Source organism: Notolepis coatsorum (genome assembly GCF_963971535.1).
Source record: "Notolepis coatsorum genome assembly, chromosome: 2".
Classification (NCBI taxonomy): domain Eukaryota; kingdom Metazoa; phylum Chordata; class Actinopteri; order Aulopiformes; family Paralepididae; genus Notolepis; species Notolepis coatsorum.
Window position 1 is genome coordinate 182199467 of NC_140166.1, and position 24544 is coordinate 182224010.

Sequence of the window (24544 nt, forward strand, 5' to 3'; positions counted from 1 at the left end):
TGCTGCTGGTGGGATGGACTCTCTGTGGGATGAAATGGGTGGGTGGAAATTAATGTTGTACACGCACGCCTATAGGGCCCCCGATTCTTCCCCCGAGATGACGGGCATTATGTAACTCTTAACCACGGAGTAAATGGGGTATTGGCAGGAAGCGTAGAGTTAGAACGTTGTAGATCTGAAGTTAGGATACAGCCACTTGTAAAGGCTACAGAGGCCTACTGGGATCTGTCTCTATGTGATCTACTGCTGTGCCTGCACAACTTTCTACACACGACAGGAACTTTCTTTACTATGTCCCCCCCCCCCCTACATGCTGTCCAGTAATAACCTTACAGAAGATTTACTCTGACAGCTTGTTCCAAAAGCAAAGTGCCTTGTCGAAAAGCACAAATGTTAACAGCTCAATGCTTTTTTTCGACCAGGTTTGTATCCACTGTTGGAAGGAAACCTCCAATGTTAACGCTGTGCGGTGATGTTACTATAAACACGAGTTAATGAACAGCCATCAAGCTCTCTGTGGGTGGTGTCACAGTTACAAATAATAAATCATTTTGTTTTGAGAACAGAGCCTTTAAGACCCATAGAGGAGAAATGTTTACCACTCACGACTCCAGTCTGTAAACACTTCATCATGTTAAATGCATCTATTATGGTAGGGCTGCCTCGCCATGGGCTTACAGCACGCTCTGGGAGAGAACATAGTTGCAATTGAGGAGAGAGAACTAGAGGAAGAGAAGTTGAGTCGTCATCCTCTTTCTTTTTTTCTTTCTTTTTTTACTGGCAGGCCTTGGGGCAAGGTGACCCATCAGGCACAAACACACGTACACACGTACACACGTACACACGTACGTACACACGTACACACACACACACACACACACACACACACACACACACACACACACACACACACACACACACACACACACACACACTTGCAATCCTAGACCCCCCCGCCCTGCCAGTCCAGACTGTCTGCAGGCAGTAATAGCTAGCAGAGTGGAACCCTAACCTGAATCTCTCCTCCCTCACCTTCAAACCCTGACACAGAGCAACATAGTCTCACTCTCAACCCTCCATACAGTCAACTAGTACAGTAAAAGCCAGTTCAGGTGCATCTCTTTAAAGCTATATTTTTTAATGTGTACAGACAGGGAATGAATTAACGCACAGTGCAGTGCAGCTGGCATGGTGGAAGGGAAGCCATATCGTTATGGATTAATAGCAGCAGGGCTGTGTGTGGTGGCGGTCGCCATGTTCATCATGATTCAGGAGCGACCACACATTTACGCCACGCTCTGCACCTTGGGCGTCGCCATGGTGGCCATCGGGACTGCGTGGAGCCTGTGCCAGTGCTACCCAAAGGTAGAGCAACGCCTCTTGACGTCCGAAAGGACTTCCTGTTTGTTGGCAAGGAAACTATAAACATTTCTCTTATAGTTTCCTTGTTTGTTTGTGGTGCTTAGCCTGAGTTACAGTTGTAGTTGTAGGTCCGATGTCCAAAGGTAAAGAAGTAGCGCACATATACAAACACACACAAAGATCATTGACTAATCAAAATGTCACCTATTTATTTTGGCCGTGTCAACCAACATACAAACATTTTGCTCTAGTGGCCTTCATCAGAGCATCCTGACACAAGAAAATAATGGGTGGAAATTAGATTAATCATCCCTCCTAAAGATATGTGTGTGCGCCAGCCCCTTTACCTTTTGGTAGAGAAAACTGTGTGTGCGTGTTCATATCAAATACAGATTTTGTGTTTGTCTGTTTCTGTTATTGGGTAGAAAATGGAATTACTAATGGTTTCTGTGTGTTTGTGTGTCAGGTCACGCTAGTCCCTCAGATCCAGGAAGAGAGGACACTAGAGGATACGTCAACTGAAGCTAAACACCAGAGGTACCATCGAACACACGTGCACACATACACACAGATCTATTCAGACACAAACACGTGCACAGCACACACACACACACACACACACACACACACACACGCGCACACACACACACTGGTCTAACGGCCCATCAGCAGTAAGCAATCACTCGGGCCATAAACTTGCTGTGGCCTGTTCGTGTATCAGAGTAATATAGCTCAGTGGTGGGAGAGAGACTGCACTGTTATAGACACTAACAACATTATGCTTATGGGGAAATTAATGATGATCTGACAGAGCAGAGGTAGATCCAGAAACACAAGAGATGAGGTGAGGACAGGGAAGAGGAAGAACAGATGAAAAGATGAAACTGTTGATACATGTAATAGTGGAGGTAACATGTAATAATGACATGTAATAGTGGTGGTAACAACATGTAATAGTGGCATGTAATAGTGACATGTAATAGTGGTGGTAACATGTAATAGTGACATGTCATAGTGGTGGTAACATGTAATAGTAACATGTAATAGTGGAGGTAACATGTAATAGTGACATGTAATAGTGACATGTAATAGTGGTGGTAACATGTAATAGTGACATGTCATAGTGGTGGTAACATGTAATAGTAACATGTAATAGTGACATGTAATAGTGGTGGTAACATGTAATAGTAACATGTAATAGTGACATGTAATAGTGGTGGTAACATGTAATAGTGACATGTAATAGTGGTGGTAACATGTAATAGTAACATGTAATAGTGACATGTAATAGTGGTGGTAACATGTAATAGTAACATGTAATAGTGACATGTAATAGTGGTGGTAACATGTAATAGTAACATGTAATAGTGACATGTAATAGTGGTGGTAACATGTAATAGTGACATATAATAGTGACATGTAATAGTGGTGGTAACATGTAATAGTGACATGTAATAGTAACATGTAATAGTGACATGTAATAGTGGAGGTAACATGTAATAGTGACATGTAATAGTGACATGAAATAGTGACATGTAATAGTAACATGTAATAGTGACATGTAATAGTGGAGGTAACATGTAATAGTGACATGTAATAGTGACATGTAATAGTAACATGTAATAGTGGAGGTAACATGTAATAGTGACATGTAATAGTGGTGGTAACATGTAATAGTGACATGTCATAGTGGTGGTAACATGTAATAGTAACATGTAATAGTGACATGTAATAGTGGTGGTAACATGTAATAGTGACATGTAATAGTGACATGAAATAGTGGTGGTAAGATGTAATAGTGACATGTCATAGTGGTGGTAACATGTAATAGTGACATGTAATAGTGGTGGTAACATGTAATAGTAACATGTAATAGTGACATGTAATAGTGATGGTAACATGTAATAGTAACATGTCATAGTGGTGGTAACATGTAATAGTAACATGTAATAGTGGTGGTAACATGTAATAGTAACATGTAATAGTGACATGTAATAGTGATGGTAACATGTAATAGTAACATGTCATAGTGGTGGTAATATGTAATAGTGACATGTAATAGTGGTGGTAATATGTAATAGTGACATGTAATAGTGGAGGTAACATGTAATAGTAACATGTAATAGTGGTGGTAATATGTAATAGTGACATGTAATAGTGGAGGTAACATGTAATAGTAACATGTAATAGTGACATGTAATAGTGGTGGTAACATGTAATAATGACATGTAATAGTGATGGTAACATGTAATAGTAACATGTAATAGTGGTGGTAACATGTAATAGTAACATGTAATAGTGACATGTAATAGTGGTGGTAACATGTAATAATGACATGTAATAGTGATGGTAACATGTAATAGTGGTGGTAACATGTAATAGTAACATGTAATAGTGGTGGTACTGGTAACATGTAATAGTAACATGTAATAGTGGTGGTAACATGTAATAATGACATGTAATAGTGATGGTAACATGTAATAGTGATGGTAACATGTAATAGTGGTGGTAACATGTAATAATGACATGTAATAGTGATGGTAACATGTAATAGTGATGGTAACATGTAATAGTGGTGGTAACATGTAATAGTAACATGTAATAGTGGTGGTAACATGTAATAGTGGTGGTAACATGTAATAGTAACATGTAATAGTGGTGGTAACCTAACTTGTTCTCTTTTTCCTCTTTTCTAAATCATTCAGTCATGCCGAGACACCGTTGTGTTTCCATGGTGAAGAGGCTGGCACCAGTCTCCTCCCCGCTGTCCAGGCCAGTCACTGTCATAGCTGCCCCACGCTGCACCTGGTGTGATCTCCCAACGTGGGGCCGCTGGTGGGAAAGGTGGAGAATTCCTCATCTGTCATATCAAGGCCAGGGAGCTGCTCAGGGGTTCGGGACAGTAGGAGGATGCATCATGGTTGTTTCTTGTTTTTTTTCCTCACAATCCTTCATTGTATAGGCCTGATCTCAGCCTGCACACACAGAGCTATAGGCCTGATCTCAGCCTGCACACACAGAGCTATAGGCCTGATCTCAGCCTGCACACACAGAGCTATAGGCCTGATCTCAGCCTGCACACACAGAGCTATAGGCCTGATCTCAGCCTGCACACACAGAGCTATAGGCCTGATCTCAGCCTGCACACACAGAGCTATAGGCCTGGTCTCAGCCTGCACACACAGAGCTATAGGCCTGATCTCAGCCTGCACACACAGAGCTATAGGCCTGATCTCAGCCTGCACACACAGAGCTATAGGCCTGGTCTCAGCCTGCACACACAGAGCTATAGGCCTGGTCTCAGCCTGCACACACAGAGCTATAGGCCTGGTCTCAGCCTGCACACACAGAGCTATAGGCCTGGTCTCAGCCTGCACACACAGAGCTATAGGCACGTGCACGGATGGGGCCGAAGCGATTTTGCCCTCAAAAGTAAAAAATTGCCCTTTCTTTGGCTGGTGTTAATTGTATTCAATATTTTCTTTATTTTTGATTGAGAGTCTATCAAATATATATATATATTTTTTTTTATTTCACCTTTATTTCACCAGGTAAGAAGCTTGAGCTCAAAGAGCTCTTTTTCGAGCAACACCTGACATAAAACAACAACCTGAACATAGACAAAAAGATAAAGATAAAAGGAGCAAGCAACAGCCCGGGAGAGCAAATGCTTAACCTGAGAAGCATTTGCACACTCCCATATCGGTCATTAAACGGTCAGTAATTAGTGTTTTAAAACTGTGCAAAGTAATAAAAGCCTGGAGTTTTAAGAGATTTTTGAAGTCCATTCCAGGTAAACGGAGCAGAGTAGACAAAAGCCCTCTTCCCAAACTCAGTACGAACTCGTGGGACTGAGGTGGATAGAAAGTCCTGAGAACGCAAGCTGTAGGAAAATATGAAGAGGGAAATGTGTAGTAGTGTCCACCAAAAAATACACCACGTCAATTGAAAAAGTACTCTGCTCTCCCAAGTCCACGTGGGCAGAGTTGGGGTGTGGAGAGCGTGGCCTCATTATGAAGGAGATGAAGAGCGTTAGGGCCGTTTGGTCTTGGGCCGACACCAGCCCCTATGGTGAGACACACCGGCTCCCCTCTTTAAAAAGCCCTGCTCCAGTTTACCTCTTGGCCCACGGATGAGTAATTACCTACACAGGGGGCACACTTCGTTTAGCCTAGTGGTGTCAAAAGGTGCGGATTTCTGAGGTTTACTAGCTTAATTGGTCATTTTGTTTATCATTTCAATGTATGCATACCAGTTCAATATGTAAATGCACTTCTGTTCATTCTCTGGTACCTCAATGAATACAATAAGGGCTGTTTAATAGGTGGGTAATGAGGCATAATTTATGGATAATTGGCTTATTATGGATATATACAGTATATATATATATATATATATTTTATTTTTACATATATTAGGATTCAATTAATTATTCACCCACAAGAGTTTGCAAGATGAGCAATTCTAGGCTAAACTGGTCCTGGACTATTGAAGAACAAAGTAGAATACACATGTACGCAAGCACACAAAACATCTCTCACCTGTTCACTGGTCTCATGCAAAACAATTATTTCCATTGCTTTGATTTCAGAGGAGGTATGTGAATTTAAACTGGTCCTGAACTAAGTGGAACACACACACACACACATCTCTCACCTCAGCATGTCTTTCTACCGCAGCTTTCACTTATCTTGCCCAAAACTAATGATGTCCATGGACTTGATGATGACTTAGCAATAATTCACTTGATAAGGTCAAATTGGATGCAACCGAATAACACCACAGCTTGATTCGAGTGAAAACGGATGACTGACAAGCTTTTACAAGCGAAAGTATATACAAATGATACCATACAACTGAAGGCTAAATGTTGGGTCCTCCTCCAATGGCCCACGGAAGCAGGGTTGATGCATTTCTATTCAATAAAAACACGATGCAGGTGCAGATAATGCTCTGTGCGTTTTCATTGACGAGTCAATAATTTTGTGTTGCTGCGAATTGAGACCGAGCTGCGTTTGATTAGTCTCACAAGCCAGCTGAACTATGCCTAGGCGAGGCAGCGGGCCAGAATTAATTATATGCACATTCAGTCTGGGGGGGCCGGCTGAAAATGCCAGGTGGGCCGTATTTGACCTGCAGGCCTTGAGTTTGACACATGTGGTTTAGCCTGTCGGCGGTGTGGCAACATCAGGGTGATAATAGTCTGTTTACCAGGGTGAGTGCCCTTTTTTTTATTAGCTTGAGCCCCCCCCCCCCTCCCAAATGTCTGCATGGCCCTGCACAGTGGTGATCCTGTTTGTCATACTGGGTTTGCACATTGTGAAATGAAAAATAAAGTCTTTGCATGGGTGTTCCAGGAGATGGCGCTGTTTGCAAACTTCTGGTAATGGTTGTGCTCAACATCGAGAGAGAGAGTGTTGAGTGAGATGAATCAGTGTTCTGTTATGTTCCCAGCAGCCACATAAAAGCGGTGCATAATACCCAACAGAGACGCTATTTCTTAGGACTGATACATGTATAGAAATAAATATAACACATAATTTCCACACACAACCACGCAGTTTTCTGTAGACCCATTAATTAGCCCAGTGAATAACCCGGTTTCTAAGTAGGTTAGCCTATAGATGCAGTTGAATATTGGAAGGAAGGTAGGCCTATTGTTCTATTAATAGACCATGTCCTCATTATATTGTGCAAGCCTATAACAGTAACAGATGTGATGAAGAACTGAACGGGGACGGATAGGGATTTGAGAAAAAGACTACCCCATCATCTCAACCATGAAATATGAGTATGACTCCACTTCAGTGGCACGCGGAGGTGTTTTGAACAGAGAAGAATCATTCGATACAAAAGTGGTGGCGTGAGATCCCCAGACGTCACCAGTCCCCGCCTTGAATTATAACTATCAATTGTTATTTTTTCCCTTCCAAATCCGGATAGATCTCAATGTGTTGGAGCCGTCATCACATTGTTTGGAGTGCAAGGCGCACGGCAGACGGACATAAACCACTGAGCACATTTGCGATATTTTAAAATAATCTGAGATATTGCCTATTGATGGTTTGCAATTGGTAATCCAGAGCAATTGTATAATTTCATGGTCAACCTGTTACAGGATTTAAGAATGCGTTGCCCCTTAGAATTGGTTGGCTGGGCGCTCTGTTTGTGCGCATTCATGCTTCAGGCTATGAGCGCGCAGGACTATTCAGAGGAGGATGAGATGATATTGGACCTGATCCGCAAGGACGCAACTCAACCGGAATCTGGGACAGAACCTTCCGCCGAATTCCTCAGGTGCAACAAGGTAATCTTGAGACTATACTTATTATGTCAAATTGTGGTCCCTGGCTGCGAACGCATTCGTGCGTTATCTGGCTGGCTGCGTCCACTTGGGAAAAGTCGGTATAGGCATTATAGTTTATAAACAGCTAAATGCATGGGAAGAAAGTGATGACATGTACACTACTGGTTCTAATTTGTTTGGCCCCCCAAGGACCCATGTGGCCAAGGAAATATCCCAGCCCCCCCCCCAACAAGAGACATGATAACCTGTGATCGTTGTGGCCGTCTGTAGGACTCCAATGCAGTTACATTTAATAGTAGTCGTCAAATATTTAAATCCTTTTACCCAGCCATAACACACATATATGTAACATCTACATAGAGTAAAATGGCTATTGTTGTATAATATTAACAGTTATTTATTTTGTGTAATAATTACTTTGTGTATGTCTTGATGTTTTGTGATTGAAGCATTAATTCATGTTTTCAATAATTTCCTATCATATCAAGGACCCCGTGGCAGCTTCTGCTTTGGGCCCCCGGGCCCCCTGTTGAGAACCACTGCGTGTAGATATATCTTGTTGACTCACTTTAATCTATCTTGTTGCCCAGAGGGCTCACTGACTATAGCTTTAATCTATCTTGTTGCCCAGAGGGCTCACTGACTATAGCTTTAATCTATCTTGTTGCTCAGAGGGCTCACTGACTATAGCTTTAATCTATCTTGTTGCTCAGAGGGCTCACTGACTATAGCTTTAATCTATCTTGTTGCTCAGAGGGCTCACTGACTATAGCTTTACACATCCTGGTTTTGTCAAGGGCAGACGATACACCACTCAAGTCTGAGAGAGAGAGAGAGAGAGAGAGAGAGAGAGAGAGAGAGAGAGAGAGAGAGAGAGAGAGAGAGAGAGAGAGTCAAATAAATGTGCTAATAAATCCATGTGTGTACTCCAGGCAGCATGGCGTATGCCAGGCCAGTACCTGGTGGTCCTGCGCAAGGGGACCCATGAGTCCCACACCCAGAGGACCATCAGGAGGCTGCAGGCCCAGGCAGCCAGGAGAGGATACCTTCTGGAGATCCTTCACAGCTACTCTGGAGCTTTCCATGGCTTCCTTGTTAAGATGAGCAGTGACGTCCTGCACATGGTAACCCCAGACCTATAACCCCAGACCTGTAACCCCTGATCTCTAACCCCTGACCTCTAACCCCAGACCCTGTTATCTGTTTCCCTTGTGCACCTTCTCGGTCACTTAATAAATAACGATCTTTACACTTGGAGAATAAAAACGGCACTGTGGATTTCATTCAAATATAGTTGTTTGAAATCCAATAGTTTCATTCAGTTCAAGTGATTAAAGGGGTTTCATCAACAGTAATGAAATGAAAGGTGCTTTCGAAAGAAGCAGGTTATTCTGGTGGGGATATTAACCCTTTCACTGCCACACGACAGCCGGTTAACCCTTTCACTGTGACAATACAGAAGGTTAGCTCTTTACTATCACACAACCGACGGCGATGCTCCATCATTAGCTCCGCGGATGATGCCGTGTGGCAGTGAAAGGGTTAAAGAGGCATTCAGCAGATTTGAAACCTGAATCATGTTCTGCTGTGTGAGGAGGACGTGTGATAATTGGACCTGAAACGTGTCCTGTGTGTCTCGAGAGCTCAGCGTCCTCCATCACGGGGAACATGTTGGTAGGTTTCATGTCCATTTAACCCTTTCACTACCACACTACCAAATGATGAACCCTTTCACTGCGACAATAGTACAGAAGGTTAACCCTTTCACTGCCACACGACAAAGGGTTAACCCTTTCACTACCCCACACTACAGAAGGTTAACACTTTCACTACCATACTACAGACGGTCTGTAGTGTGGTAGTGAAAGGGTTAACCTTCTGTAGTGTGGTAGTGAAAGGGTTAACTTAACACATGTCCTCCTCACAGCAGAACGATAGGCTTGTGGTCATAAATCGTTGAAATTCCCCTTTAGCCAAAGATAACAGTGAAATATCAGGGCGGCTAAGTGGCGCAGTGGGCAAGGCGCTCGCCACTAACGCAGGAGATGCTGGGTTCGAGCCCAGCTCTCTGCGTTGCTTCCGGCTTGGCTGGTCGTTCATACTAATACAATTGGCAGTATTAGGGGGTGGGAAAGCCGATGGGTGGGGATCGGACGTTGTGGACAGCGACTCCTACAGGTCGGTTGGTGCGCCTGTACAGCAGAATCAGGAAGCAACGGGGGCAGCGTGAGCCTCCCACGCGTTACTCCTCGCCGCTGAGAGATCGCGCTGTACAGGTGAAAAGATGCGACAGCTGCCTCCTCGTGTACCGGAGGGGACACGTGACGCAAGGCGTGGTCCACATTGCAGCCGACCAGTGGGAGGCATGGTCTAACAACGTTCGAGACAGGGGAGGGTAGAATTGGATAATACGAAATTGGGATGGGAGAACATTTTTAAATGGGGAGAAAAAGTAGTTTAAAAAAAAGATAACAGTGAAATATCACAATTGAAGACCAGTAGGAATACATGACGTAATAAAAAAAATTCAAATTTTTTTTAATATCTTTTTTTATGAGCTACCTGACCCATTCCCTTACAAAAAGTATCATGGTAGTTTGATGGTAATTTCAGTTATATCACCATACCTGCCATTGTATAAATGGGTCTGCCATGGTAAAGGTAATTCCATCGTGGTACAATGTTTGCACCATGGTATAATCCAATGTCAAGCAAGATACCAATAGTAATATCATGGTGTTTCTATCATGTCCTGGTCACTGCCATCATAGTAGTGACCAAAGAATTATGGAAAAACCACGATACCTTTTTGTAAGGGTTGACCTCTCACCCTTGACCTACTATTATTCTGGAAGCTAGATTCATGCTTCAGAACCCAAGAAGCATGGGGATGTGCTTGTCGATTGACCTTGAATGTACCCTACCCAGGCGGTGAAGCTCCCTCATGTGGATTACATAGAGGAGGATTCCTCTGTGTTTGCTCAGAGTGTTCCCTGGAATCTTCAAAGGTTACTGCAACCTCACAGGGGCTCTCCTGATGCTGACTACAGGCCTCCAAGTGAGTGTCTCTCTCTCTCTCTTTATCCAATGGCCAACAACACAGGTTACATGCTTGTACACACACGCACACACACACGCACACACACGCACGCACACACACACACACACACAAACACACACACATACACACACACACACACACACACACACACACACACACACACACACACACACACACACACAGTCTCTGTGCCCCTCTCTCTCGTAGTCAACAAGACAGCTACACAAATGAATCCCACAAATTATTCCAATCGTGTGTCCTGTGTAGATGATGGGGGTGAGGCAGAGGTGTATTTGCTGGATGGCAGCGTTCAGAGTTCTCACAGAGAGATAGAAGGACGTGTTCTCATCACCGACTTCAACGACGTTCCTGAGGAGGACGGAGTCAGAGTTCACAGACAGGTGACACACACACACACACACACACACACACACACACACACACACACACACACACACACACACACACACACACACACACACACACACACACACACACACACACACACACACACACACACACACACACACACACACACACACACACACACACACACACATTGTGTACATACTGTAGATAGACATACATAGGCACAGATTTACACAAACAGACCGATACTGGCCCGTCATGCCATGTGAGACATCACTAATGTGATGTGATTCATATGCATGCTATTGCTACGGCTTCAACTGGACTCTATCCATCATTCTGCCCTCAGATTTATTTCTGGTGAGGTGACAGATATGTACCCACCACTGTGTCCTTTATTTTTTTTGATCCACTTTTTCTCCTCCTGTTTTTTCTGTGTTTTTTTCTCCCATCCCAATTTAGTTATGCCAATTCCACCCTCCCCTTCCTGGTCGTTGCTCGCATGTGCCCCCCACTGTTCGGTCTAGGGAGGGTTGATAGATACTATCGCATGTCCCCTCCGATACATGCAGAGTCAGCCAGCCACTTATTTTCACCTGCCAGAGCGGACTCTCATTGGTGAGGTGTAACGTGTGGGAGGCTCACACTACCCTCGACATCTCCCTCCCTCGCTGTGCAGGGCCCTGACCGACCTGTAGGAGTCGCTGTTTACAACGACCAGATTACCACCCACCGGCTTCCCCCCCGCTGACACCGCCAATTGAGCCAGTATGACGGCCGGCCAAGCCGGAGGCAACGCTGACAGCCGGATTCGATACCAGCGTCTCTCGCGTTGGTGACGAGCGCTTAGTCCGCTGCGCCACCCTCTCTGGTTGAAAGGTGTAACCAACTATCATTGGTATTTGTTTATTAAGCCCTTATTGGTAAACTTCCCTCTTAAATGTTCAAATGACCGATCGGTTCATATAGGGTTCCTCAAGTTTGCTCTGGACTAGGTCAAATAGCTTTTTCCTTTGATGCTTCTAACACCTGGAATGCCCTCCAACTGACTCTAGCTGAATGTTCTTACTTCTTTTGCTGCATTTAAAAGTATTATCTCTGACCACAGTGTGTCGACTTGTAACTGTCTTAACTGATTTTTTTAAATGATTTATTCTTATTTATTGTGCCTATAGAATAGACGTTTAATTGTCATTGCACACAAGTATACAACAAAATTTCAGGGGAGCTCCCACATGACCATAGTACAACCATACATGTAACACATAACATAACACTGTACATATAACAGAAATATTTTAAAGTGCATGATGAGCGGTAAACATAATAGATTATCAGTTATCAAGTCCAGGTAAGGTGCATGGTGCACGTGAGGGGACAGTCAATGAGAGTTTAGCAGTCTGACTGCTTGGGGGAAAAAGCTGTTCCTAAATCTTGAGCTTTTAGCATTTATGGACTGGTATCTCCTCCCTGAGGGAAGGAGCTGAAAGAGGTGATGTGCTGGGTGAGACTGGTCCCTGATGATACACTTGGATATGTATGAAATTGCTGATAAACGATGTCTTTGTTTTGTAAGCTCGTCATCACTGTAAATAAGACTAACCTCAGGGTCTCACGAGGTGAAATAAAGGTTTGAAATGTTTTTGTTTTCCAATTCAACTCACTAGCAAACCATTGACACACTCACTGAAAGCCTAGAGCTCCTCCACAGATCATCAACAACACTTAAATGGGCGGCTAGGTGGTGTAGTGGGCAAGGCGCTCGCCATCAACGCTGGAGACGCTGGGTTCGAATCCAGCTCTCGGCGTTGCTATCAGCTTGGCTGGTCGTTCATACTAACACAATTGGCAGTGTTAGGGGTGGGAAAGCTGATGGGTGGGTCCTGGGCGTTGTGGACAGCGACCCCTACAGTTCGGTCGGGGCGCCTGCACAGCGAGGGTAGGATCTGGAGGGAGGTAGTGTGACCTTCCACACGTTACACTCTCCCGGTGAGAATCTGCGCTGCCAGGCTGGCTGCTGGCTGGCTGCACATGCGTCGGAGGAAAGCATGTGACAGTCTCCGGCCTCCCGGACCAACAGTAGGGGGGAGTGCGCAACAACCAGGAAGGGGGTTGGGAATAATAAAAAAAAAAATATATATACCTCTTAAATAAGAAATAGCACTCCCGTTTGTCTTCTAAGAACACTCCATTGGGAGTGTAGTTCACTGATGGGACACACCAATACCACTGCCTAACTATGATGCGTGACCTCTCTCTTCTATAGGCCAGTCAGTGCGACAGTCACGGCACACACGTGGCTGGGGTTGTGAGTGGGTGGGACTCCGGCGTTGCCAGGGGCACCAGCATCAACGTTGTGCGTGTGCTCAACTGTCAGGGTAAAGGGACTGTGTCAGGAGCCCTGGCAGGTATTAACACCACCATTCTGTCACTTAGTTATCACTTATGTCATCCTATCAGTCCTTTATCTATTATTATTATTTTATTATACATTTTATAAAAACTTTTTCTTTTATAATATTTTTTTTACTTTGCTTTCTATTTCCTTTATACTTACAGGTGTTTTACACTCACTTTATACTTTGATTTTTGTTGTGTATTTATTCAGTCCTCACAGTCTTTATATTCTTATACTCTGATGAAAGTCCTTTATATTCTTATACTCTGATGAACGTCCTTTATACTCTTATACTCTGATGAAAGTCCTTTATATTTCTATACTTTTAAGTACCAGAGGACTGAAACATTAGTGGTGAATACATGTCCTTATTGCCAGAGCAGTGTGTGGGTGATTCTTTTTTAACCACATGTTCTTCCCATTCCTTCGCACCTGCACTGTGCAAGCTGCTGTCTGTCTACTTTACTCTAGTACAAATTATAACTTTTGAGTACTTTTCTATCAGGGTATTTCTACTTTGAATTAAATCAAGTATTTAGACACTTCTTCCACCATTGTGTGTGTGTGAGTGTCATGTCTGATTTTCTCACTGTGTATTCCGCTCTTCTTCCTCTAGGTATAGAGTATATCCGAGCAATTCTACTGGCTCGTCCAGTGGGCTCAGTGGTCGTGTTGCTGCCTTTCATTGGTGGGTTCAGCCGCTCATTAAATGCGGCGTGCAGGGAGATGGTGGCTAATGGAGCCGTGGCTGTTGCTGCTGCGGGGAACTTCAGAGATGATGCCTGTCTGTACTCACCAGCATCAGAGCCAGAGGTTCAGACACACACACACGTGAAATATGTCAACATTACATAGACTTACATGTATTCTGTAACTAATCCTAACCTTAACCATCACACTACAATAGTTCGTCAAACAAAATCAGGACATCAAAAATGTCCTAATTTGGTAGCATGTCCTGTGGAGTAGTGATTTCTTCACATAAACGAGGTACACACACACACACTCTCTCACACACACACACACTCTCTCACACACACACACACTCTCTCACACACACACTCTCTCACACACACAGGTGTGCACAGTTTCACCTACTGCTATGTTCAGGGGTTTTACAAACGTATACTATTCCATTGCAGATATGTTGGAAGGCAAACAGGTGATTATAATCAAATAACAGGTGATCATCATTAAATGACAACCGTGGCCAATGAGCTGTGTCATTGTGTCATATTGGTAGGCACTTATGCCTCACATTCACACACCGAAAGCAGAGGCGACCATGCAGGGTGCCAACCTGCTCATCATGAGCAGTTAAGGGTTAAGTGTCTTGCTCAAGGACACTTTGACACACTGCTGGGAGGAGCCGGGAATCTTCCGATTACCAGACGACTGCTCTACCTCCTGAGCCGCTGTCGTCCCAACTATGAATTGATTACAAACAGCTCCCTCTTAGGATATTTGAAACGTTTTCATACCAGCTGCTTCTGAGAAATCAGCACGAGCCTGCCTGCTGTTAGTGGGATCTGAAATCATTAGGCCTGCCCTAAAAATAGCCTGCAAGCCATTTCCTTTACTTCTATAGCTGCTGGAATAGTACAAATAAATAACACAGGAAAGGGCTTCCAAGCAATCTTGACAGTCCATTTGTTGACTTGCACCAACACTGCAAGCATCTCATACTAGAGTCTACCCATGTACTCTGCACCTGCATATATAACCCATACAACTCTGTATAACTGTATGATAGCATTTACAATAATGCTATATATATCTATCCACATCTGTCTGTACATACCGGCACATAATAATTGTACATATAGTTGTAATTGTAGATACTATATCTATATCCCTTACCTACTCTTACTACTGTAGTAACGCTGCAGTTACTTACTTACTACCATACTGTCTTTATACCTGTATCACTGTACAACTCTGTACATACATCCGATTAGCACTACACCCAGTAGTACTAATTTATATATTTTATACCCAGTTTAATCGCCCGTACACAGCGATGCGGGAAGTCAGTCAGAGTTGGGGGTGCGGAGATAAGTCATAACGCCATAGGCGGCGCGCTAGCTGAACAGGAGGCAATGTCGCGCCTCGCGCGCAAATTTTTTCCTTTTTTGTCAATACACACACCCAGGGGCGGACCTAGCACATTTGGTGCCCTAGGCGAGCTTCACCACTGCCCCCCCCCCCCCCCCCAAAATCAAAACATCTTAGTACTGCACCTTTATTTTTTACAAGCAAGAACAAGAGCTAAGAATAAATGTAAAGTGCACACTAAAGAATTAAAACAAATAAACAACTTAGCTAACACACACAATAATAATAACAATAACAAACAATAAAAGAATGTGCAAATTTGCTTTCAAAGAAAATGTAAAGTGCATACTAAAGAATTAAAACAAACAACTTAGCTAACAATCAATAATAATAACAATAACAAACAAAAGAATGTGCAAATTTGCTTTCAAAGAAAATGTAAAGTGCACACTATAGAATTAAAACAAACAACTTAGCTAACAATCAATAATAATAACAATAACAAACAATAAAATAATGTGCAAATTTGCTTTCAAAGAAAATGTAAAGTGCACACTAAAGAATTAAAACAAACAACTTAGCTAACAATCAATAATAATAACAATAAAAGAATGTGCAAATTTGCTTTCAAAGAAAATGTAAAGTGCACACTAAAGAATTAAAACAAACAACTTAGCTAACAATCAATAATAATAACAATAACAAACAATAAAATAATGTGCAAATTTGCTTTCAAAGAAAATGTAAAGTGCACACTAAAGAATTAAAACAAACAACTTAGCTAACAATCAATAATAATAACAATAACAAACAATAAAATAATGTGCAAATTTGCTTTAAAATAAAATTATGTATTGTAAAATGTTACACATATATAATCAAAATATAATATGCTAAATAAACAAACAAATAAAAATTACAAATTCACTTTGTCTCAAGAACTATTTACATTCCACTCCCTATCATCACACTTCAAGGTTAGCCTGTAGCTCCTACTGGTTTCCATTTACAGCAATCCTTCTGGCCTTCCTCGCTGCAAAGTCATCAATCACATCATCATATGAAATCTGACCACCAACCTCATGGTTAATACTGATTACAGCCAGACCACTGAGGCGTTCTTGAGCCATGGTTGACCTCAGGTATGTTTTCAAGAGTTTTAATTTGGAAAAACTCCTCTCGGCTGAAGTTACTGGTAGCGTTGCACTGATCCGCAGAGCAATACACAAGTTGGGATATATTTCCGTGAGCTGCTTTGTGTGTATGAATTTCAACAACTCAAGAGTTGTCATGCTCTTTGATGGCAAGTCAGGCACATTTTCCAACTCCTGAGCCAGCTCCTTCCCATCCAAATCAGATTGCCCTCCATTGTTTAAGGTGTGTACAAGTGCCTCTGCTTGCTTCATCAGCTGTTGGTGTGGCAGGTCTTGGAAGTTGTACAAAATTGCATACCTTTCACCTTGAATGAATGAAAATTTTATTTAACAGATTGCAGAATGGGTACAATACAGTACAGCTCAATACACACAATTGTTAAAGTGGAGATGAAGCAGTGAACAATGTGATCCTAGTTTGTTTGTTGTGTACCTTGTGTAAGACAGGGTTCTATAATCAAATGTGAAATCTATCTTATTTGTCTGAAAAATCAAATATAATATCCCTGTTTTCAACATGGGCGCCGCCATTTTGTTGCTGACGTCATGGCTGACGTCATGGGGCTGGTTTGGTGTATACACTGCTGGTTAGCTGCCTATAGTGAATGGGTCAGTCAGTAAATAAAATGTTGCCTACAAAACAACGGGACCGTGGTGGTTCTGTTTGTATTGCTCCTGGCTGTTCAAACTAATTTTACCATGTGAAAGAGAGGAAAGTTGGTTAATTTCCACAAACTACCAGTGAAAAAAACAGTGTTGTTGGCACGTTGGCTCAGGCTGGCTGCACTCAGGCGGCGCGACCAGCCTGTTGGACAGGGAAGGAGGATCTGCAGCGAACACTTCATTGCCTCGGATTATGTTGTTGGGGGTGGAAGGTTTGTCCAGAAGACCACTAATCAGCTGAAGCCGGACGCGGTTCCCTCAGTCTTCGACAGACAGACCGGCCCAGGCAGTTCAGCGTCGCGGAGCATTCAGCCTGCTGGCTACCTAGAAAGACGTTTGTCTTGTTTACATCAGGGTCCCCCATTTTCATTTCATAGTGACATTTATGACATACACAACATACATGACATTTATGGCATAGGGACATACGGGTATATAGTAGTTACATTTGTGACATATACGATATGCAAATATACAGTACTGTTACCCATAGATCCTAACAGTGAATATATACATATGATGGGGTATTCCTCTTCTTTTCTTCTTTTTATACTGCGACGCGGATGGCGTTTGTCTCTTCATAGTTCTCTAATGTTAGTCTTTCTTTCCTCGACGCTCAATTCTGTAAACACTTGACCGATACCCATCAATGCACTGTGAACACTTAAAGCCGAGGCTCAGATCGACTGACCGTTTTAGATCTTTGGCTCATTTTCCCTTATGTTAGACATTTATTTTTATGTAAAAACTGTGCCCAAAAAAATAAATAAAATAAAATTATATAATCTTTTTTTGGGGGGGTGCCCTAGGGCCTAGGCAACCGCCTATATCGCCTGTAGGAAGCTCCGCCCCACCCACTAGGCTATGCGAGGCGAGCTCCACTCATTTAATATATAGTACAAATTAAGTGTTCAAATGAAGGCATCCAATAATAGATAAACCATTGTCTTACCTTAATGCACCAAATGCGACGTTTCGTCTTGGCATCAATGATCTTTTCTGCTTTAACTTTGTCTCTGAGCTCACTTTCAATGTGAAGAAGACTCTCCTGGCGCATTGTTGATCTTAGCCAGTTTTGGATGTGATGTGCCTCATTGTACATACAGTAGCTCTAAAAAGTTTCCACGATTTGATGAACTCGGACTCTCATCATGTCCTCTTAGACTTAGAGCAAGCCCTTGTATGGCAAGATAAAGCAACATACAGCCTCAGGTGATCCGTAGTTATGCCCAGGGGCAGCTTCTAAATTACTTTGTTTATATGCCTTGGAAAAATACGGTATATCCATTTTGCTTTGGGGTCATTAACACTTTGAATGCCCAGCAGGGGGCGTACATTTAGTGCTTGAATGCCCACATCCACTTCAATGTTAGCATTAATATCGCCTAATCTATGTTTTAAATTATGGCTATGTGTCTAATCTGCCCGTCGCATTATCAATGACCTATTTCCAGTCAACATTGTCGAAGCAGATCGTTTTTTTATCGGTTCATTTCCGTTTCATAGCATTTAGAAAACCCCTCGTTTTCACGAAAAAAAAGAGGATTCCATGATAATCGCCCCGTACTGTAATATTCTAGAACGTTGTCATTTGTCTGCCTATTTATGAATCGTTTTCAAATAAACGCTAAATCGATAGTATATGTGTACGTGTGCACGCTAGTGCCGCGCGCTGGAAATCGATTCTCAGTTCCTGATCGCTCTTAGAGTCAAACAGCCATATCACAAAAAAAGAAAAAGCTTATATCTCCGTGAAAACGGGTCCGATTATCCTAATACTGGTAAAATAGATTCCTTACCCGAGATCAGATGGTATCCAAATGGATTATTCCAATTCCTGATCGCCATTCCAAAAATCGATCCTTTTATTGATCCACCGCGTATACTGTAAAAACACATAATCCCCGCTGCTCTGAGGGTCCAGCATGAAGCTGATCGACCCCGGTTACATGAGTGAGAAGTAAAATGTGGAGTCCGGGTCTTTTTTTCTCATGCCTTTTAATTGAGTCCAATCCAAAAGGGTGAATTACCATCTGGGAGACGATAGGGGGCGCTTTTTTCACATCTGAGCGCCTGGAGTGGCTGATTTACCAACGGTAGACTCGGTTGATGAAATATGAATTCAGATCGCTAATAAAAAAAAAGAGAGAAAAAACGAATATTCTCGTTATGGGCATTCAACCCTCGGGGGTTAACCCGAGAAAACTCGGGTTGGGCATCCAAAGTGTTAAAGAAATCATAATATTCTTTTTTTAGAAATGTTTTGAGACGCAAGTAGTAAGTTACCCATTACTGTTGTGTTCAACCTCAACCGTGATCCTTCGCACCCAATCCACGTCATGCGATGTGTGTGCGCTGCGTTTGTGCTTCAGGTCAGAATCAGATGCACAGAAAATATCATAAAAAAAAACAGAGGGTGGATTTCAACCATTTAAAAAACAACTATGTTTTAGACTGCTTACAGTAAAATCCTAAATAAAAAAAGAAACGTTTTTTATTGATGTGTAAAAAAAATTGCCTTGCAGTTACAACTCCCTGCCAACAGGTGGGGGTGCTGCAGCACCCTCAGCACCCCCCCTTCCCTCGTCGCTGCCCGTACATTGTATATCACTATTGTACTTTACTGTTACTCTGGTTGGATGCCAAACCTCTTTTCTTTGTACTGTACTTGTGGTGTATTTACATTTGACATTTAGCTGACGCTTTTATCCAAAGCGACTTACAAGTTTTGTACGACAAGTCAGCAGGAAGGGTACAACTCTATCAGCTGAGTAACAATGTTCATCAAAGTGTTGAGTGCTACAATGTAGGTTAGTATAGTATAAGTGCATGACAGTAACGTTAGTTAGGGTTTGTTTTAGTAAAAAAAAATTCTCTTTTATTTCAGGTAAATAATGACAATACATTTTAATCTAATCTAAACATTGCAAGCATGCGGAAGCTGGTGCCAATCCAGAAACAAACCCTCAAGTGTGAAGCCTTTTTTGAACGTCTAAGAAGAGGGCGCTTAGTTGGTGCTAAGAGTTCTAAAACCCCAGAACCTTCCCTTTTAAAAACACGACTCTCACCCTCACAGCCCTGTTCTGTCTCTGTAAGGTGATCACTGTAGGAGCCATGAACTCTGCAGACAAGCCCATGTCTCTGGGAGCAGGGGGCACCAACCTGGGCCGCTGTGTTGACTTGTTTGCACCAGGAGATGACATCATCAGCGCCAGTAGTGACTGCAGCACCTGTTTCACGTCACGCAGTGGGACCTCCCAGGCCGCCGCCCACACCGCCGGTACACACACACACACACACATATATATGCGTGTATAATATATATCGTTAGCCTCATACGATAATTGCCTAAGTCATTTTTCAAGATTTTTGGAAAAGAAAAAAAAACAAATTTCCAAAAACGTGTACGAGTTTTAAATTTATATATATTTTTTGATCCACTTTTTCTCCTTATTTTCTATTTTTTCTCCCATCCCAATTTCGTATTATCCAATTTCTTCCCTCCCCTGTCTTGAACTTTGCTAGACTATGCCTCCCACTGGTCGGCCGTAGTGATGATAGAAGCCTTGCATCACGTGTCCCCTCCGGTACATAAGGAGGCAGCCTGTCGCATCTTTTCACTGCAGCAGCTCGAACTCTGTGGCGAGGAGTAACGCGTGGGAGGCTCACGCTGCCCCCGCTACTTCCCGTTTCCGCCGCACCGGCGTCACCCAACCAACCTGTAGGAGTCGCTGTCCACAACGTCCAATCCCAACCCACCGGCTTTTTTTTAGAATAGAATAGAAATACTTTTATTATCCCGTGGGAAATTTGACACTGCAAATCGCTCAACAGTTAAACATTTAGACAGGACAGGTCACAAATTAGATTAGAATAATAACACAAATCAAATCAAGTTGCCTAGGATAAGAGTAGAGTAAAATAGAATAAAAATGGAATAAAATATACAGTAAATAAATACAGTAAAAACAGGTAGTAAAAACACCACAAGCAGTGTAAACAAATTGGTCAATATAATTAACTATCTAACTAACTGAAATATATATTCACAGTATTCACAGTGTCACATAAGGTGCAGTATGCATCAGGTAGTGTTATTGTCCTCCTTGGGTTCCTATTAGTCCTAGGTCAATGTCTGGCAGCAGTTGCTGCCCCGTTGTGGAGCCTGGAGGCCGCTAGTCGCGGCCTCCTGCCACTATGGAGCTGCCGCTCTGTGCTCAGTGATGCAGTGAGGCACAGTGATGCATTGTATAGTCTGATGGCTTTCCCACCCTAACACTGCCAATTGTGTTAGTATGACGGCCGGCCAAGCCGGTAGCAACCCAGAGAGCTGGACTCGATACCAGCGTCTCCTGCGTTAGTGGCGAGCGCCTTGCCCACTGCGCCCTTTAATTTATATTTTGAAAATAAATTCCACAAGGTGCATCAACAAGTTAGCAAAAATACAAAAACACAACCATTGCCTAACAAAATAAGGTGACTTTTAAACAAAATATGTCGTGACTTAGGCATTTTCCCCTCGTACATACATGTCATACACTAAGGCAGTTGTTATACTTGCCTAAGTCATGCGATCGCCATCTGTGTATGTAACGTTAAAATGCACAAGTCACACGAGTGAGTTAGGCAGATGGGGATTTTTTTTATGTAACAAGCGTTCTGATTGGCTGAGGCACTAATCCAGGGCGATGTAGCAGTGCAAGGAGATTACAGTTAGGCAGAAATCTCAATTTGGCAAAAAAGAAAAAAAAAAAAATACTTAGGCAATTATCGTATGAGGCTAACGATATAATACATATTGCTATACTATTGGGTTTTGTATGTATATGTTTGCATGTACAGGTATAGCAGCAGTGATCCTGTCCTCCAGTCCTAACGCATCATCAGTGGAGGTCCTCCAGAAGATGTTGAGATATTCTATTGAAAACACAATCGACCCCCTCTCTCTGCCTGAAGCACTCCGCCTCTCCACCCCCAACCTGGTGGCAGCCATGCCTCCTGCAACCAACAACACAGGTTAGATGAGACACACACACAATACAAGGCTAAAATATTCAGTATAGATTAATGACACGGATACTAAGAACCGAGTAACAGTATGGTATTTAACTGAATAATTATCATCAGTTAAAATTTGAAAATAAAATGGGAGGTTGACATTTTAATAGATTAAAACCGAAGAGATATTGTTTGTATCACTCTCTCACACACACACACACACAGTATTTGATGCCTAATAAGTCTAATATCTCCCATGGCCAGGAGCATTCACCTTTGACTGACCGTTAGATGTTTTGGTTACCATGCAGGAAGCCAGGGCTTGAATCCAAGTGTTTGGTTTCAAACACACACACCGTCTATTCTGGGTGGACTGATGTGTGTGTGTGTGTGTGTGTGTGTAGAGGAGCTGCTGCTGTGTCGGACAGTGTGGTCTCAGAGGTCAGGGGCCACAACCAATGACAAGGCAGTGGTTCAGTGTCGTCATGGTGAGGAGATGATGGGCTGCACCAGCTATGCTCCCGATGGGGTCCGCAAGGGAGAAACCATCTCAGTAGTGAGTTCAACTCATTGGTAGTTCAGCATAAATACAACAGTCTCACCTGAAGTCAAACTTCACCAAATCTTTGAATATCCTAGTTGATAAACTTTCAATTCTGTGTATGTGTGTCTACAGGAGAGTGATGGGAAGAAGAACTGTGTTGCCTTCAATGGCCCTGGAGGAAAAGGTGTACATGCAGCAGCTCGGTGTTGCGTTCTGAGTGGTCTGCGCTGCCAGGTCCATGCCAGCACTCAGCCTGGGCAGGATGCAGAATGTGCCAACGTACACCACCACCTGACGGGTAAAACTGCCACTTTAACTTACAACTGACCCATCTCAAAAACCAGCCTCGTTTCATGATCCTCCAATCACAGCTGTCGCTTCCCTCGGAAGCTCGGACCCCCCAACTTGAGAACTATTTCTATACCGCGTGTTGCTATGCAGTTTCACCTAAGCATCTGGCTCCTCGTCTCTCAGGCTGTGCTTCTCGGTCTGCCGCCGACGTCTTGCCTGACTCGCGTCCTCACCATGGTGACCGAAAGCGTTGCATAACGACAGAGGGGGCGACGTCGAGTGCCGTATGCTGCCACGCCCCCTTTCTAGAGTGTCACCTGCTGGAACACATAACGACAGACAACGAGCAGGTGTGTGAATCTCTCATTATGTATGCCTCGTCTCCAGTATGTGCAGAACTCAGCTGCCAGGGTTCTCACCCACACCAAGCCCTGGCAGCACATCACGCCCACCCCCACGCTCCCGGTCAAGTATCTCATAAGATCCTCCTTACCTACAACCCCCCCCCCCCCCAATTCCCATCCGACCTTGGCACATTCTCCACCCCTACATCATTTATTTTGCTCATAATTTATATTATTATTAACTAACATCCCATTTTTCATGTCTCTTTAATGTATTCTTGGGCTCCTCTCCCAGGTGGAGGTGTCCTGTCCTCCTGGCTGGACTCTGACAGACTGTGGTGCGGTCTCTCGGGGCTCTGCCATCTTCGGTCCAGTAACCAGGGGCAACACCTGCCTCGTCCGCAGTGCCACGGGACTGGACGGCGCAGCTGGTGTTGCAACATGCTGTCGTGTCAGGAAGTCACAGGAGCCCAGTCTCTCCAGTCAGTGATACATTTCCTCCGCCCATCGCCGTGGGAACAGAATATCGTTAGTTGGGGGTCGCCACTCGTCCTTGACTCACATTCCAACCTACTGCCCAACAGCAAGGCATCTCTGGACATGTTATACAGCTGTAGGGGTGGGTCACAACATGTCGCTTCATCAACATAATATTGTATTTTGATGCTTCAGACCTCTGAATGTTACCTTATTATGCACATGTACACTGTCCTGTATGCTATTGACCTATCTCAAACCCCGCCCTCTTTTCTTGAGTTGTGATTGGAGGATCAAGAAAGAAAAGAGGGTGGGGCTGGAGATGAGTCTATTTAGAAACTATATGCGATGCATGCACTCCATGTCTTTGTTGTTGAAGAGTGACCAATAGTTTTGTACTTTTTATAATACATTATAAAAAAAATAAAAAAAGTTTTAATTACAAACATGTTCATAAGTTAAGTTCTCTGACACTAGCCTAATGAATTCAAAGTGACTGTACAACTTTACCACAAAATATA

The 24544-nt window shown here is 43.2% G+C and overlaps 3 protein-coding genes across 5 annotated transcripts in view; all 3 read left to right on the forward strand.

Moving 5' to 3' along the window:
• The window catches only part of LOC311224247 (uncharacterized protein), a 3086-nt gene extending 2588 nt beyond the window's left edge, over positions 1 to 498 (forward strand). For both annotated transcript variants that reach the window (XM_084309151.1, XM_084309152.1), the window contains exon 3: positions 1 to 498. This exon is cut by the window's left edge and continues 470 nt beyond it. The gene's annotated coding sequence lies outside the window, so the exon portion shown is untranslated.
• Positions 499 to 1188: 690 nt separating this feature from the next.
• Positions 1189 to 4176, forward strand: bsnd (barttin CLCNK type accessory subunit beta; the record flags this gene model as incomplete). Its single annotated transcript, XM_084308410.1, has 3 exons — positions 1189 to 1365; positions 1829 to 1899; positions 4068 to 4176. 3 exons carry the CDS (start codon positions 1189 to 1191, stop codon positions 4174 to 4176), a joined length of 357 nt encoding a protein of 118 aa, XP_084164536.1.
• Positions 4177 to 7135: 2959 nt separating this feature from the next.
• On the forward strand, positions 7136 to 24452 carry pcsk9 (proprotein convertase subtilisin/kexin type 9). 2 transcript variants are annotated; one of them, XM_084307996.1, is made up of 12 exons: positions 7136 to 7669; positions 8602 to 8793; positions 10598 to 10727; positions 10998 to 11131; positions 13366 to 13507; positions 14114 to 14310; positions 20466 to 20649; positions 22212 to 22385; positions 22679 to 22923; positions 23044 to 23209; positions 23386 to 23552; positions 23842 to 24452. In XM_084307996.1, exons 1-12 carry the CDS (start codon positions 7463 to 7465, stop codon positions 24034 to 24036), a joined length of 2133 nt encoding a protein of 710 aa, XP_084164122.1. In that variant the 5' UTR covers positions 7136 to 7462; the 3' UTR covers positions 24037 to 24452. The 2 variants fall into 2 exon arrangements, with proteins under 2 accessions (XP_084164122.1, XP_084164123.1); XM_084307997.1 differs by having other exon boundaries at positions 7137 to 7669; positions 22772 to 22923.
• Positions 24453 to 24544: the final 92 nt, after the last annotated feature.